At 52.5% G+C, this 14,487-nt stretch overlaps 1 protein-coding gene across 6 annotated transcripts in view; it reads right to left on the reverse strand.

Moving 5' to 3' along the window:
- Positions 1 to 945: 945 nt before the first annotated feature.
- EHBP1 (EH domain binding protein 1) overlaps positions 946 to 14,487 on the reverse strand; it is a 2,232,712-nt gene continuing 2,219,170 nt past the window's right edge. For 3 of the 6 annotated variants that reach the window (XM_078649460.1, XM_078649459.1, XM_078649456.1), the window contains one exon: positions 946 to 2,010. In XM_078649460.1, the coding sequence (XP_078505586.1) occupies positions 1,920 to 2,010 (91 nt within the window). In that variant the 3' untranslated portion in view covers positions 946 to 1,919. The remainder of the gene's footprint in view (positions 2,011 to 14,487) is intronic. The other 3 variants (XM_078649457.1, XM_078649458.1, XM_078649455.1) reach the window with 1 other exon arrangement.

Raw genomic sequence — 14,487 nt, forward strand, 5'->3', positions numbered from 1 at the left:
ACAACGGCCCCCACAAAGCTAAGGATGCCTGGCCTCCACCTTGGGGGTGCCCAGGAGGAGGAGGACACCTCACCTCACAGGGAAAGCCAGGATGGGTTCCACAGCGGTATTCGTACAAGCGCCTTGAGACCCTTGCGGGTTAGTGCGCTATACAAGTATCAATTTATATTTAAAGCTGTTCTCTACAAGTTTCAGCTAACAAAAATCATTAATTAAAATGACATTGTTTCAGGTTGTGTTTACCTTTCTATAATGGATTGTTGCTAAAAGAATGGACATCTGTCAGATGCAACAATCTGGAGCTGCAGCGGTTTTCCACATAATTACGGATTTACCACATCTGCCATATAAAGTGCCCCCTAAGGAAACACGAGAAAAACGCGACTGTAGCTCATGTCCATCAAACAACTATTTACAGATAAAGTGCTACATAATGGAGCATACTTTATATAACTGTCCTGATGAATTTGTTCCTACATTACAATATAAGCCTAGATGGGCCAGACAATAGTAAGGCTTTGTACAGGGATTTTGGAGCTGTCCTTAAAATGATGAAATCCATATTTCACAATTACATGGGAAGTTCTTTACATGTTTTACGGGTCTCTGAGAAATATGGATTGTTATACCACTGCATTTTGCGTAATCCAAGCACGTAGCATACATACAAAGTGATATTAAGGTGTACAATTGGTGTGTGTGTATATATATATATATATATAAAATGTATATAAATAAATATATATATTGTATGCGGCACCTATCCTATATAAATATATATATATATTGATATAGAATATGTACACCACTTCTGCATACATACTTTGGAAACATAAATTAGTTAAAGGGCAGGCTCTATCTCATTATGTTCTTCTTTCAATACTTAGACTTACAAAAGCAATATACAAAGTGGTAGCACTTTATAGAAAAAAAACAGAAGCGTCATTTTTGGTAAGAAAGTTTCCGGTTTTATTGAAAATGTATATATATGTGTTTATATATATATATGACTCAATACTGTAATAAATAAACATAACCGTTCACTCAAACCATGACAAGCGTTGTATGCATGAGGCCAAACTGGGGAGGGGGTATGCACAGGGTTGTAAGACTTTCGTTCAGAGTATACAGAAATAAATATTAACAGCGTTCTGGAGCAAATGTCCGCCCGAGAGAGTGGGAAGGGACCGGAAAGAATAAATAGGGAGCCCACAAACATGGCGCCGGCTGGCGCTGTTTCAGTAAACACAGAATCCAAGATGGGGGTGTTAAACAGCACACACCGTAAAGAACAACCCTCCGAAGCGGGCAGCTCCGACGACCTTTACACCATAATCACGAAGAAAATGAGTAAAAACTTCCGCAGCGATGAACACCTGCAAAGAAAGCACTTTAAACAGTTCGATTGTACATAATGCATCGGAATAAGCAGTAAACGTGGCCGGATGGGGTGACTTGTCATTTACAATGATTACTTTAGAATTCTTTTTCACCACTTCGATTCCCACCCTTCTTAAGCTCATGTTAATAATACAAAGACCAATATAAAGAAATCGACCCGTGTGCTGTTAAAAGTTTTTTTTAAAACTGATAGGTAAACAAAACAAAATGTCGGACATAGTCCCAGGTCACCGAGGGCAAAACACACCTTTTTTGCCAGAGACCTTTCATGTGCAAACTTGTTCTGCTTATTCTAATGAAGAGAAAGAAGCAGAAAAACAAAAAAAAAACACAGGGGACAAAACAATCCCAGTAAAACTAGAGTTGAGAGTAAATCTGAAAGCAGTATAAAATGAAAGTAAAATACAGGTCAGATAAAAGTGTCCGAACACAAGTAAAATGGCGCCGACACTCCAGGGCACGTGGTTCGTTCTCGCCATGTGGCAGCTCCGGCTGGGGGTGACCACCGACAGGCCCAGTCACTGCAGGCTGCACTTCTCCTCCTTCTTTGCCATCTTGCCTTTGTTTTGCTCAAGGGTCCTTTCCAGGTGTTCATCTTCCTCCTCCGCTCTGTGTGTACAGAAAACAACGTTACTGCCACCTTCCGGTGCACTCCTGCACACTGTCACCTTACAATACGCTCAGATCACACAGCGCTTTACAACGGAGACTCACTGAACTGCACACTGGTTTAAAAGGGCTCGTGACAGAGCTGGGCACTGGTTGGCAGCGTACAGAGCTGGGCGCACAGCAGTGAGTTTGCCAATGGTTGAAGGACACTGCGGAGAGCGGGCAGTGCAATAAGGGCACTGTAGAGAGATGGCCCTTGGCTGAAGGAGCACAGGGCTAAATAAGGGCTGGGTATTAGTCGAGGAGCTGAGGGCTGGGCACTGCTTGAAGCAGAGCTGGCATCTGGGCCATACCAACTTTATAGAGTGCACAATGCTAGGCACTGGTTCAAGGGGCGGAACACTGGTTGAGGGGCACAGGCTTGAGCAATGGTTAAAGTGGGGCAGGGCTGAGAGGTGACCGCTGGCTGGAGGGGCACAGGAGCTGAAACTGGTTGGTGGAGAGCAGGATACAGGTGGACGCTGTTGAAGGGCATGTGGCTGAGTTCTGGTGCAGGTTAAAGTGGCATGTGCTCAGAGCAGGCCCCTGGTTGAAGAGTCAGCAATGAAAGAAGAGTGAAGCAACCAACTTGGGTAGAGTGGTGGTCACTGGTTGAAGGGCACATGGCTGAGAGCTGGGCACTGGCTGCAGGAGCAGAGAGCTGGGCACTGGATGGAGGAGCAGAGATCTGGGCTCTGGTTGGAGGAGCAGAGATCTGGGCTCTGGTTGGAGGAGCAGAGATCTGGGCTCTGGTTGGAGGAGCAGAGATCTGGGCTCTGGTTGGATGAGAAGACAGCTGGACTCTGGTTGGATGAGCAGAGATCTGGGCTCTGGTTGGGGGAGCAGAGATCTGGACTCTGGTTGGATGAGCAGAGATCTGGACTCTGGTTGGATGAGCAGACAGCTGGACTCTGGTTGGATGAGCAGACAGCTGGGCTCTGGTTGGAGGAGCAGAGATCTAGGCTCTGGTGGAGGAGCATAGATCTGGGCTCTGGTTGGAGGAGCAGAGATCTGGGCTCTGGTTGGAGGAGCAGAGATCTGGGCTTTGGTTGGAAGAGCAGAGATCTGGGCTCTGGTGGAGGAGTAGAGATCTGGGTCTGGTTGGAGGAGCAGCAGGGAGCCCCGCTCTGGTTGGAGGAGCAGAGAGCTGGGTTCTGGTTGGAGGAGCATAGAGCTGGGTTCTGGTTGGAGGAGCATAGAGCTGGGTTCTGGTTGGAGGAGCATATAGCTGGGCTCTGGTTGGAGGAGAAGAGAGCTGGGTTCTGGTTGCAGGAGCAGAGAGCTGGGCTCTGGTTGGAGGAGCAGAGAGCTGGGCTCTGGTTGGAGGAGCAGAGAGCTGGGCACTGGTTGGAGGAGCAGAGAGCAGGGCTCTGGTTGGAGGAGCAGAGAGCTGGGTTCTGGTTGGAGGAGCATAGAGCTGGGCTCTGTTTGGAGGAGTGGAGAGCGGGGCTCTGGTTGGAGGAGAGGAGAGCTGGGCACTGGTTGCAGGAGATGAGATCTGGGCACTGGTTGGAGGAGCAGAGAGCTGGGCTCTGGTTGGAGGAGCAGAGAGCTGGGCACTGGTTGGAGGAGCAGAGAGCAGGGCTCTGGTTGGAGGAGCAGAGAGCTGGGTTCTGGTTCGAGGAGCATAGAGCTGGGCTCTGGTTGGAGGAGAGCTGGGTTCTGGTTGCAGGAGCAGAGATCTGGGCTCTGGTTGGAGGAGCAGAGAGCTGGGCTCTGGTTGCAGGAGCAGAGATCTGGGCTCTGGTTGCAGGAGCAGAGATCTGGGCTCTGGTTGCAGGGAGCTGGTTGGAGGAGCAGAGATCTGGCTCTGGTTGGAGGAGCAGAGAGCTGGGCTCTGGTTGGAGGAGCAGAGAGCTGGGTTCTGGTTGGAGGAGCAGAGAGATGGGCTCTGGTTGGAGGAGCAGAGATCTGGGCTCTGGTTGGAGGAGCAGAGATCTGGGCTCTGGTTGGAGGAGCAGAGATCTGGGCTCTGGTTGGAGGAGCAGAGATCTGGGCTCTGGTTGGAGGAGCAGAGATCTGGGCTCTGGTTGGAGGAGAAGAGAGCTGGGTTCTGGTTGGAGGAGCATAGAGCTGGGTTCTGGTTGGAGGAGCATAGAGCTGGGTTCTGGTTGGAGGAGCATAGAGCTGGGCTCTGGTTGGAGGAGAAGAGAGCTGGGTTCTGGTTGCAGGAGCAGAGAGCTGGGCTCTGGTTGGAGGAGCAGAGAGCTGGGCTCTGGTTGGAGGAGCAGGGAGCTGGGCACTGGTTGGAGGAGCAGAGAGCAGGGCTCTGGTTGGAGGAGCAGAGAGCTGGGTTCTGGTTGGAGGAGCATAGAGCTGGGCTCTGTTTGGAGGAGTGGAGAGCGGGGCTCTGGTTGGAGGAGAGGAGAGCTGGGTTCTGGTTGCAGGAGATGAGATCTGGGCACTGGTTGGAGGAGCAGAGAGCTGGGCTCTGGTTGGAGGAGCAGAGAGCTGGGCACTGGTTGGAGGAGCAGAGAGCAGGGCTCTGGTTGGAGGAGCAGAGAGCTGGGTTCTGGTTCGAGGAGCATAGAGCTGGGCTCTGGTTGGAGGAGAGCTGGGTTCTGGTTGCAGGAGCAGAGATCTGGGCTCTGGTTGGAGGAGCAGAGAGCTGGGCTCTGGTTGCAGGAGCAGAGATCTGGGCTCTGGTTGCAGGGAGCTGGTTGGAGGACCAGAGATCTGGCTCTGGTTGGAGGAGCAGAGAGCTGGGCTCTGGTTGGAGGAGCAGAGAGCTGGGTTCTGGTTGGAGGAGCAGAGAGATGGGCTCTGGTTGGAGGAGCAGAGATCTGGGCTCTGGTTGGAGGAGCAGAGATCTGGACTCTGGTTGGATGAGCAGACAGCTGGACTCTGGTTGGATGAGCAGACAGCTGGGCTCTGGTTGGAGGAGCAGAGATCTAGGCTCTGGTGGAGGAGCATAGATCTGGGCTCTGGTTGGAGGAGCAGAGATCTGGGCTCTGGTTGGAGGAGCAGAGATCTGGGCTTTGGTTGGAAGAGCAGAGATCTGGGCTCTGGTGGAGGAGTAGAGATCTGGGTCTGGTTGGAGGAGCAGCAGGGAGCCCCGCTCTGGTTGGAGGAGCAGAGAGCTGGGTTCTGGTTGGAGGAGCATAGAGCTGGGTTCTGGTTGGAGGAGCATACAGCTGGGTTCTGGTTGGAGGAGCATATAGCTGGGCTCTGGTTGGAGGAGAAGAGAGCTGGGTTCTGGTTGCAGGAGCAGAGAGCTGGGCTCTGGTTGGAGGAGCAGAGAGCTGGGCTCTGGTTGGAGGAGCAGAGAGCTGGGCACTGGTTGGAGGAGCAGAGAGCAGGGCTCTGGTTGGAGGAGCAGAGAGCTGGGTTCTGGTTGGAGGAGCATAGAGCTGGGCTCTGTTTGGAGGAGCGGAGAGCGGGGCTCTGGTTGGAGGAGAGGAGAGCTGGGCACTGGTTGCAGGAGATGAGATCTGGGCACTGGTTGGAGGAGCAGAGAGCTGGGCTCTGGTTGGAGGAGCAGAGAGCTGGGCACTGGTTGGAGGAGCAGAGAGCAGGGCTCTGGTTGGAGGAGCAGAGAGCTGGGTTCTGGTTCGAGGAGCATAGAGCTGGGCTCTGGTTGGAGGAGAGCTGGGTTCTGGTTGCAGGAGCAGAGATCTGGGCTCTGGTTGGAGGAGCAGAGAGCTGGGCTCTGGTTGCAGGAGCAGAGATCTGGGCTCTGGTTGCAGGGAGCTGGTTGGAGGACCAGAGATCTGGCTCTGGTTGGAGGAGCAGAGAGCTGGGCTCTGGTTGGAGGAGCAGAGAGCTGGGTTCTGGTTGGAGGAGCAGAGAGATGGGCTCTGGTTGGAGGAGCAGAGATCTGGGCTCTGGTTGGAGGAGCAGAGATCTGGGCTCTGGTTGGAGGAGCAGAGATCTGGGCTCTGGTTGGAGGAGAAGAGAGCTGGGTTCTGGTTGGAGGAGCATAGAGCTGGGTTCTGGTTGGAGGAGCATAGAGCTGGGTTCTGGTTGGAGGAGCATAGAGCTGGGTTCTGGTTGGAGGAGCATAGAGCTGGGCTCTGGTTGGAGGAGAAGAGAGCTGGGTTCTGGTTGCAGGAGCAGAGAGCTGGGCTCTGGTTGGAGGAGCAGAGAGCTGGGCTCTGGTTGGAGGAGCAGGGAGCTGGGCACTGGTTGGAGGAGCAGAGAGCAGGGCTCTGGTTGGAGGAGCAGAGAGCTGGGTTCTGGTTGGAGGAGCATAGAGCTGGGCTCTGTTTGGAGGAGTGGAGAGCGGGGCTCTGGTTGGAGGAGAGGAGAGCTGGGTTCTGGTTGCAGGAGATGAGATCTGGGCACTGGTTGGAGGAGCAGAGAGCTGGGCTCTGGTTGGAGGAGCAGAGAGCTGGGCACTGGTTGGAGGAGCAGAGAGCAGGGCTCTGGTTGGAGGAGCAGAGAGCTGGGTTCTGGTTCGAGGAGCATAGAGCTGGGCTCTGGTTGGAGGAGAGCTGGGTTCTGGTTGTAGGAGCAGAGATCTGGGCTCTGGTTGGAGGAGCAGAGAGCTGGGCTCTGGTTGCAGGAGCAGAGATCTGGGCTCTGGTTGCAGGGAGCTGGTTGGAGGACCAGAGATCTGGCTCTGGTTGGAGGAGCAGAGAGCTGGGCTCTGGTTGGAGGAGCAGAGAGCTGGGTTCTGGTTGGAGGAGCAGAGAGATGGGCTCTGGTTGGAGGAGCAGAGATCTGGGCTCTGGTTGGAGGAGCAGAGATCTGGGCTCTGGTTGGAGGAGCAGAGATCTGGGCTCTGGTTGGAGGAGAAGAGAGCTGGGTTCTGGTTGGAGGACCAGAGATCTGGGCTCTGGTTGCAGGGACTCGCCCAGCTATCCTAGGAACGGAGCACGGTCGGCGAGGACGGGAGATTCTGTAGGCTGTCATGAAAAATATAGAAAGACCCTGAGAATACAAGTGTTAAAGGAAGCGATTTCAACCAATATCGCGCTTAGAAATGAGAAGAGAATATAAGAGCAAGAACCTTATGAAAGCATGAGCCTCGCCTACCTATATACGTGCTAATAGCCACCCGTTCATCTCTTTATGAACCCAGCGGTAAAAGTCGTTGAACCGTCTTGTAAATCAAACCAGTGAATAGGCAGTCCCTACAATTAAGCAAGTCGAATAATCCTAGGATACCCTGTGCACACAGTAAAGAAAGTAGATTTAATCGCTACTTGATGTGGTCCTGAGGAAGGTGGTTAAATCCGCCGAAACGCGCGTAGACCTGGCGTTGTTCTGGCACAATTAATACCGGTGCCACCTCAGCTGTAGAAATGGGTTTACTTTTGTGTCCTCTCTGAATTTTTTTGAGTTTTTTTGTCCAAATCTGTGTGTTGAGTTGTCTAGTGGTGTGTATGAGTTAGTGTGTATGGTGGTTGGTGTGTGATTTACAGGGTATTATGTTTTATTGTAAGGTACTGTAGATTTTCAAACATATTGTATGAGTATCATAACATGAATTAAATTATGTTTGTGACAAGTTATATATTCAACTATAAAAAAACTTTTAAAAATGAAAAATATTTTTGATACAAATATGAAAAAAGAAATAAAATGTAAAAAATGAAATAAGAAAAAACTTTTGTCGTACCTGTAATCTTTTTTGAAGGGTCTTGATTTACTTTTGTGAGCTTATGCCATATGAAGAATTATAAATTGACCACGGGGGATTCCTACTAGTACTGATTGAGCGGTTTTGCCCAGAATCACAGGATGTTGAGCCGCCGCTGGGATTGGTAAGGCTTGGCACTCTGGAAATGCCCGAAGGGCCGATAGCCGAGTTCCAGCTGAGAGCTGCTATTTTGAGCGGCCTGGGGGCTGTGTGTGCTGCTAGGATGCTGCCAGCAGCCCAGTGGGTGCCTGATCACTGTTGCTGCTTGATAGCTGACTTGGAAACTCCATCGCACAAAACTTATGACATTGAACGTTCTCTTCGGAGGTGAACAGGTCTAAACAAAGTTCTTCTCGCTGTTGAAAGAGACCTTGCTCCACCTCTGACTGGAGACGCCATTCGTGATCCGCTAGACATCGATGACTGACTTTGTCCGCACTTGCATTCAGAGAACCTGCCAGGTGTTGAACCATCAGGGTTTTGCCCTGCTGTTCCAGTCATGCCCAGAGACGCAGTGCCTCTTGACAAAGGGTCCTCGACCCCACCCTGCCCTGTTGGTTACAGTACCACATGGCGGAGGTGTTGTCCTTGAACACCTGCATAGACTTCCCCTGGACAGAGGGAAGAAATGCTTTCCATGCCAACCGGATTGCCTGAAGCTCCAACAAATTGATGTGGAGCCCCGACTCCGCCGGAGACCAGTGTCCCCTGACCTCTCCACCTCTCCCAGATGGCCGCCCCATACCAGGAGTGACACGTATTTCACTACTATGCAATCTGGTTGGGGGAGGGAGCGGGGTCTACCTCAGACCCAATCGCGGTTCGTCAATCACCACTGCAGGTCCCTCCAAGATCTTTACCAACAGGATGCAGGAGGCCAGGAGACCAAGCAGACTAACTAGCAGCCCAGAGTCAGTGTCACCAAAATCTAGGATAGAGGCTTAAACATTGGTATCATAACCTGAATATCCTGGGCTCGCTGCTCGGGAGGATAAGCCAGAAACTACACTGTATCCAGAACAGCTCAGATGAAAGGGAGCGCCTGGGAAGGAGTCAGGTGTGACTTTGGCAAGTTTATAGAGAACCCCAGCGAATGCAGGCGGTCCGCCATAGTCTGAAGGTTGGAGACAACAGCCTGGAGCGAGGATGCCTTCAACAGCCAGTACTCGAGGTAGGGGAAAACTGAAACCCCTAACCTGCGCAGATGAGCTGCGAGCACCACCATCACCTTGGTGAACACCCAAGGGGCGCTGATAAGGCCAAAAGGTAGCACAGTAACTGAAAGAGCTTGTGTCCTACCTTGAACCCCATATAAAGTTTGTCTGCCGGATGGGGATGTGAAAATACCCATCCTGCAAGTCCAACGCTGCCAGCCAGTCTCCTTGGTCTAGGGCAGACAGACATGAGTCAATGTGAGCATCTTGAACTTCCCTTTTTTGAGAAAGAGATGGACGGTCCGAAGATCTAAAATGGAGCGTAACCCTTTGTTCTTCTTTGGAGTCAGAAAATAGTGGGAATAGCAACCACTGCCTACTTCTGAAATCATAACCCTCTCTATAGCCCCCTTGGCCAGGAGAGCTGTAACTTCCTCTTGCAGTAAAATTAGATGATCCTCTGCCAGCCATTCTTGAAGAGGCAGAATAAAAGGAGGAAAAGAAAGAAAAGGCAGAGAATAGCCCTCCTGAATGATCTGCAAGACCCACTTGTCCGATGTTACCGACCTCCAGTGGAGGTTATAATGAAGGATTCTCCCTCCAACTGGAGTAGCATGGTCTTGCAGACTCAACCTAGGAGTGCTTGGAGGCTGCGGCTGCCGAGGGCTGGGTGGAAGACGATTTCTGGCTCCCATTTCAAGGTCGGAGCAAGCTACGTACAGGTCCTCTCACAACTTGGGAAGTCTGACCAAGGCGGTGGCTGGGATAATATTGGTGCGGCTGAAAACTCCTTCCGTTGCCACGAAAGGGGCGAAAGCTAGACTGGCCATGGTGTTACTGAGAGGCCCAAGGAACTGCCTGTAGCACAAGAGTCCTTGAAGCGCTCCAAGGCCGAGTCCACCTTCTCTCCGAAGAAACGAGGTCCGTCAAAGGGCATGTCCATTAGAATAGCATGGATATCGCCCGAGAAGCCAGATGCTCTTAGTCAGGTGTGGCGCCGTAAGGCCACCGTCGAGGAAACCATCCTGCCCAGCAAGTCAGTTGTGTTAAAGCCAAACCTAATGGTAAATTTTGCTGCATCTCTCCAGTCCTTTACAGCCTGGGAGACCTGTGGCAGCACTTGCGCAACCGTCTCCCAAAGGGAGTGGGAGAAACAGCCCAAAAAGCATGCGACTGAAATGGTGGTAGTGGAAGAAAACATCTTCTTCCCAAGTGTATCCAGCCTCTTGGATTCCCCACTGGAGGAGCGGAAGGGAACGCACCATGGGAAGTTGAAGCCTGCACCACCAAGCTCTCAGGGGTGGGGTGTTGACTGGGGAACCTTTGGTCGCCCGGAGCCGGTCGATGGTGGGGTGCAATTGTGTTGTTTATAGGAGCCCCTGTGCTAGGGTTGGACCATGGGCCTAGGAGAACATCCGTTAGTGCATGCTTCATTAAAGGGCAATAGGGGTTCAAAGGTGGGAGCCCTAGGCAGAAGCACTGGAGTCAAAAGATTAGTCCTGACTTGCATGGAGTGGAACTCCAGTGCAAGGACCTCTACTGCCCTCCTTACCACCATGGCATGAGGCCCCCTTCTCTGTAGCCACAGTCAGAGGAGAGAGCAAGCCAGTATCTGCAGATGTGTGCAGTCCACTGGCGTCCCCAAGTTACTCATACCAGTTCATCTGTTCTACAGATACATCCTGGTTTTCTAACGTGTCCATAGACCTCTCCCAGTTCTCTCCTGTAGCTGAAAAGTCCTCAAAATGTCCAAGCAACAACACAGAACGTCTGGGTTCTGCCAGAATCAGTATTGAGCGATGCCCATCCAACTCCAAGTCTTTGGAAATAAGGATGGGGTGGCACTGACGACGTTACCGAAGGTGGCGACTCCAGGTCTGACGCCGGGGAAGGTCGCGTTGGCACAACCAGCGTTGTCCTGGATCAGATCCATGAGGCTCCACCGGAGCCGACAGCGTCAAATCCATGGGGCCCGCAGACCCGAAGGCTCACCAGAGGGGTTGGCCTGCTCAAGTATGCATCGCCTTGTATCATTCTTTTATTTGAGTGGGGGTCACTCCGGCTCCTGGAAACGGGTGGAGGTGCAGAGTCGACTCTGGCTTTGCAGAACCGTGCCTAGAGTGTCTGTGCTCCTTACCTTGTTCATCGATGGACGACAGAAAAGGCGAAAAAGAAGTCTGCTTAGACTTCTTTTTGTTGTGCCTCTTCTCCGAGTGTCCTGAAGACCTCAAGTGGGAGGAAGAGGACTTGGAGGAAGAGGACTTGTGGGAAGAGGACTTGGGGGAAGAGGTCTTGGGGGAAGAGGACTTGGGGGAAGAGGACTTGGGGGAAGAGGACTTGGGGCTCTGGGAGCTGTCCAGCAGCCTCTTCTTCTTCGAATGGGACCGGGATCTCTGCAGAGTCTCACTGGCCGGTGTCAACTGCCGGGCAGCAAGGAGCTTCATAGCTTACTCCTGCAAGGCATTCAGAGCCGTGACCAGACAGTAGCAGCACGACTTTGAGTCGTGGTCGCACTCTAAAGACCAGAGACATACGAGATGGGGGTCGGTTACCGACCTAGCACGGTGACTGGTGCCACACGGTCTAAACCCTGTCTTTCTAGAAGACATCCATCGACAATAGAATTAATTTGTACTCAACAAAAAGACGAAAAACCTGTTAGAAAGAGACAGAGGGGTAGCTCTTCTCCGGATCGGTGCTTAACTGCATGGAAAGAAAAGAATTGACATCCGCGTACCTGGGTGGAGCCTATATAGGTCAAATCATAAAGGAGGCCAAGAACGGCATCACACGGAGCCGAATGGAGGTGCCCGACAGCACGTGCAAGGGGGACTGCTCAAGCAAAAATTTCCGGATCTAGTCTGATGCCTGGAAAATTCAAAGGTAAGAAAGCTGCAGCTAGAATTCTCTATCAGACACAAGCTGCAAGGGCGTAGTGTTGAAAGTTGGATACTGGTTAGGTCAAGTCAAGTCAAGTCAAATAATTTATATAGCGCGCTACATACCCAGAGGGTCTCAAGGCGCTTGAGGAAGGGTGGGGAATTACTTGTCGAATATCCAAGTTTTAAGTTGCTTTCTGAATGCTAGGTGGTTCTGAGTGAGGCGAAGGTGAGTGGGGAGTGAGTTCCAGGTTTTGGCAGCCAGGTAGGAGAAGGATCTTGGTAGGTAGGTGAAAGGCTATGTTCTGAGCTGGTACTAGCTGCAGGGGCATAGTGTTGAAAGTTGGATACTGGTTAGGTCAGGGCCGTTGTAGGAAAGTAAGATCTGCTTTCATGGTTACCCCCACTTTTTGTCAGTTGTCAGTGTGTTTTGACTGTCATTTGCTGGGATCCTGCTAATCAGGACCCCATCATCTGTGCTCTCTCTTTCCCAAATACTTTTGAGAAGTACATTGGTACCTCCACAATTGGCTGCTGGTGTACCCTTTAAGTCCCAAGTAAATGGTACCAAGGTACCCAGGGCATACGTACACCAGGGGTCTCCCATGGGCTGCAGCATGTATTGTGCCACCCATGGGAGTCATCTTAACCTGTGACTACAAGCCGGCCTTTACAGCCTGTATATATGACAGATATAAGTTCCTTATATCTGAGGCCACTACACTTAAAACCTATAGGTCAGCCCTATGGTAGGCCCTTTAGTCCTGAGTGCAGGGGGCTTGGATTATAAGTGCGAGGGTGCCCCTGCATGAGCAAGACACCCCTACAAACCCCAGAGTCGATTCTCCAGGCTTTGCAAGTGGGCCAGCCATTTGAGACATATAGTCATTATGAGATATCTAACTATGGGGGGCGTGGCTTCGGAGCCGATGGAGGAGGAAGCATGAGCCTGTGGTTCTGCACCGACCCCGTTCATTCGCCTATCTTTGACGGCTGTCTAGGTCCCCCAAACCTAATCCTGCTTGAGCAGAGGGGTAATGAATGCTGCCCCTGCCCGCGCTGCTAAAAGAGGCGCCTCCTGAGTGACCTGGGGTCCCGGTGAAGATCCGGAGTCCTGACTCGGCAGCCGATCAAGATGGTGGCGCTGGTGACGTCGCCTTTCCTATAGAGCGTCGCCTACTGCGGAGAGAACCTGACTGGAGAACTGGAGAGCGAGACGGGACCCCTGTGAGCCAGATCGAGCGGAGGGAGCTGATGTGGTGCGCCGGAGCTGGGCCCTGACGAGAGGCCCGTGGGGGTGCTATCGGCCTGCCGCCCTTCAGGGGGCCTTCGGTGGAGGAGCGGCGCGGGACCTGCGTTTGCCCCTGAACGACGCTGCCGGCTGCCGCTAGAAGCCTGGACACTAGGCCTGAGGTGAGCTGCGGCGAGGGGACTGCACGGGAGCGGCGCTGCTGGCTGCGTCCTCCCCCTCCCCTCCCCGAGCAACAACGCGGAGGACACTGTGAGAGCTCTCAAGAAACGGCTGAGGGGCTGCCGGCTCTGGTCTGCCGGCGTGGCTCAGCTGGTGGAGACACCCGGTGCCCCACCTGGAGCGTTTATGTGCAGATGGACAGCGGCAGTGCCTGCACTGTTAGGCAGAGTCAAGTTCCTTACGTTGTAGTGGCCATTGGACATTTCGGTTGGGCGTTTCTTTCCTACGGCGCATTGACTCTATGGCAGGTGCACTATATACAGTTGGACAGTGTTGTATAGGGCCAGGGCGGCTTTGTTAAAGCAGGACATCAGTTGGAAGGATATCTCATTGGGAAACTACTAACTGTGCCACTATAATTGACAGTGCCCTTCTCAGTGACTACAGCTCCTGGAATTCCTGTTTTCTGAGGGCTTCGCCTCTACTGCACTGTGGGGCTGGAAGCAGAGTCAAGTTCCTTACGTTGTAGTGGCCATTGGACATTTCGGTTGGGCGTTTCTTTCCTATGGCGCATTGACTCTATGGCAGGTGCACTATATATAGTTGGACAGTGTTGTATAGGGACAGGGCGGCTTTATTAAAGCAGGACATCAGTTGGAAGGATATCTCATTGGGAAACTACTAACTGTGCCACTATAATTGACAGTGCCCTTCTCAGTGACTACAGCTCCTGGAATTCCTGTTTTCTGAGGGCTTCGCTTCTACTGCACTGTGGGACTGGAACTGTCCGGATTTTGCCCTCACGGTGTTGAAATGCTTGCGAACTGCTGTTGCGCCCATTCACTTATTGACCCCCACTGTGAGCAGTAAGGAAGACAATCAATTTAGACGCACCTGCCCCCCCCCCTCCTGTGCTGTGCCCGCGGAGCTGGACCATGTGGAAACCCCGGGGAAAGCAGGGGGCGCCGACTTGAACAGTGTGGAACGGGAGACAGAGCGGGGACCGCGGGACCCGGTGGCTGATCCTCCTGGATCGCTCCCGCAACACCAGGTGGAACAAATCCTGCAGGCCATAACGGACACTAGAGCAGCTCTGCAGCAGGATATAGCGCAGGTGGCAACAGCATTGGGGCTCTTGAAAGCCGATCATGCAAAGTTATCTGACAGGGTGCGACAGACGGAGGTCAAGCTGGAGGAAATAGGGCCTGGACAGCGTAAACTGGATACTCAAATGGGTGAAGTCCTATCCCGACTGCAGACTCTGGAGAAGTGAGCTGATGACGCGGAAGGCCGCAACAGAAGGAACAACGTTTGAGTAGTGGGCCTGCCGGAACGCATTGAAGGGTCTGACATGGTGACCTACTTAGAGTGCTAGTTCCGGGACGTGGTCACACCGGAGGGTCTGTCGCA

This window comes from Lissotriton helveticus, chromosome 6, assembly GCF_964261635.1.
Source record: "Lissotriton helveticus chromosome 6, aLisHel1.1, whole genome shotgun sequence".
Lineage (NCBI taxonomy): Eukaryota > Metazoa > Chordata > Amphibia > Caudata > Salamandridae > Lissotriton > Lissotriton helveticus.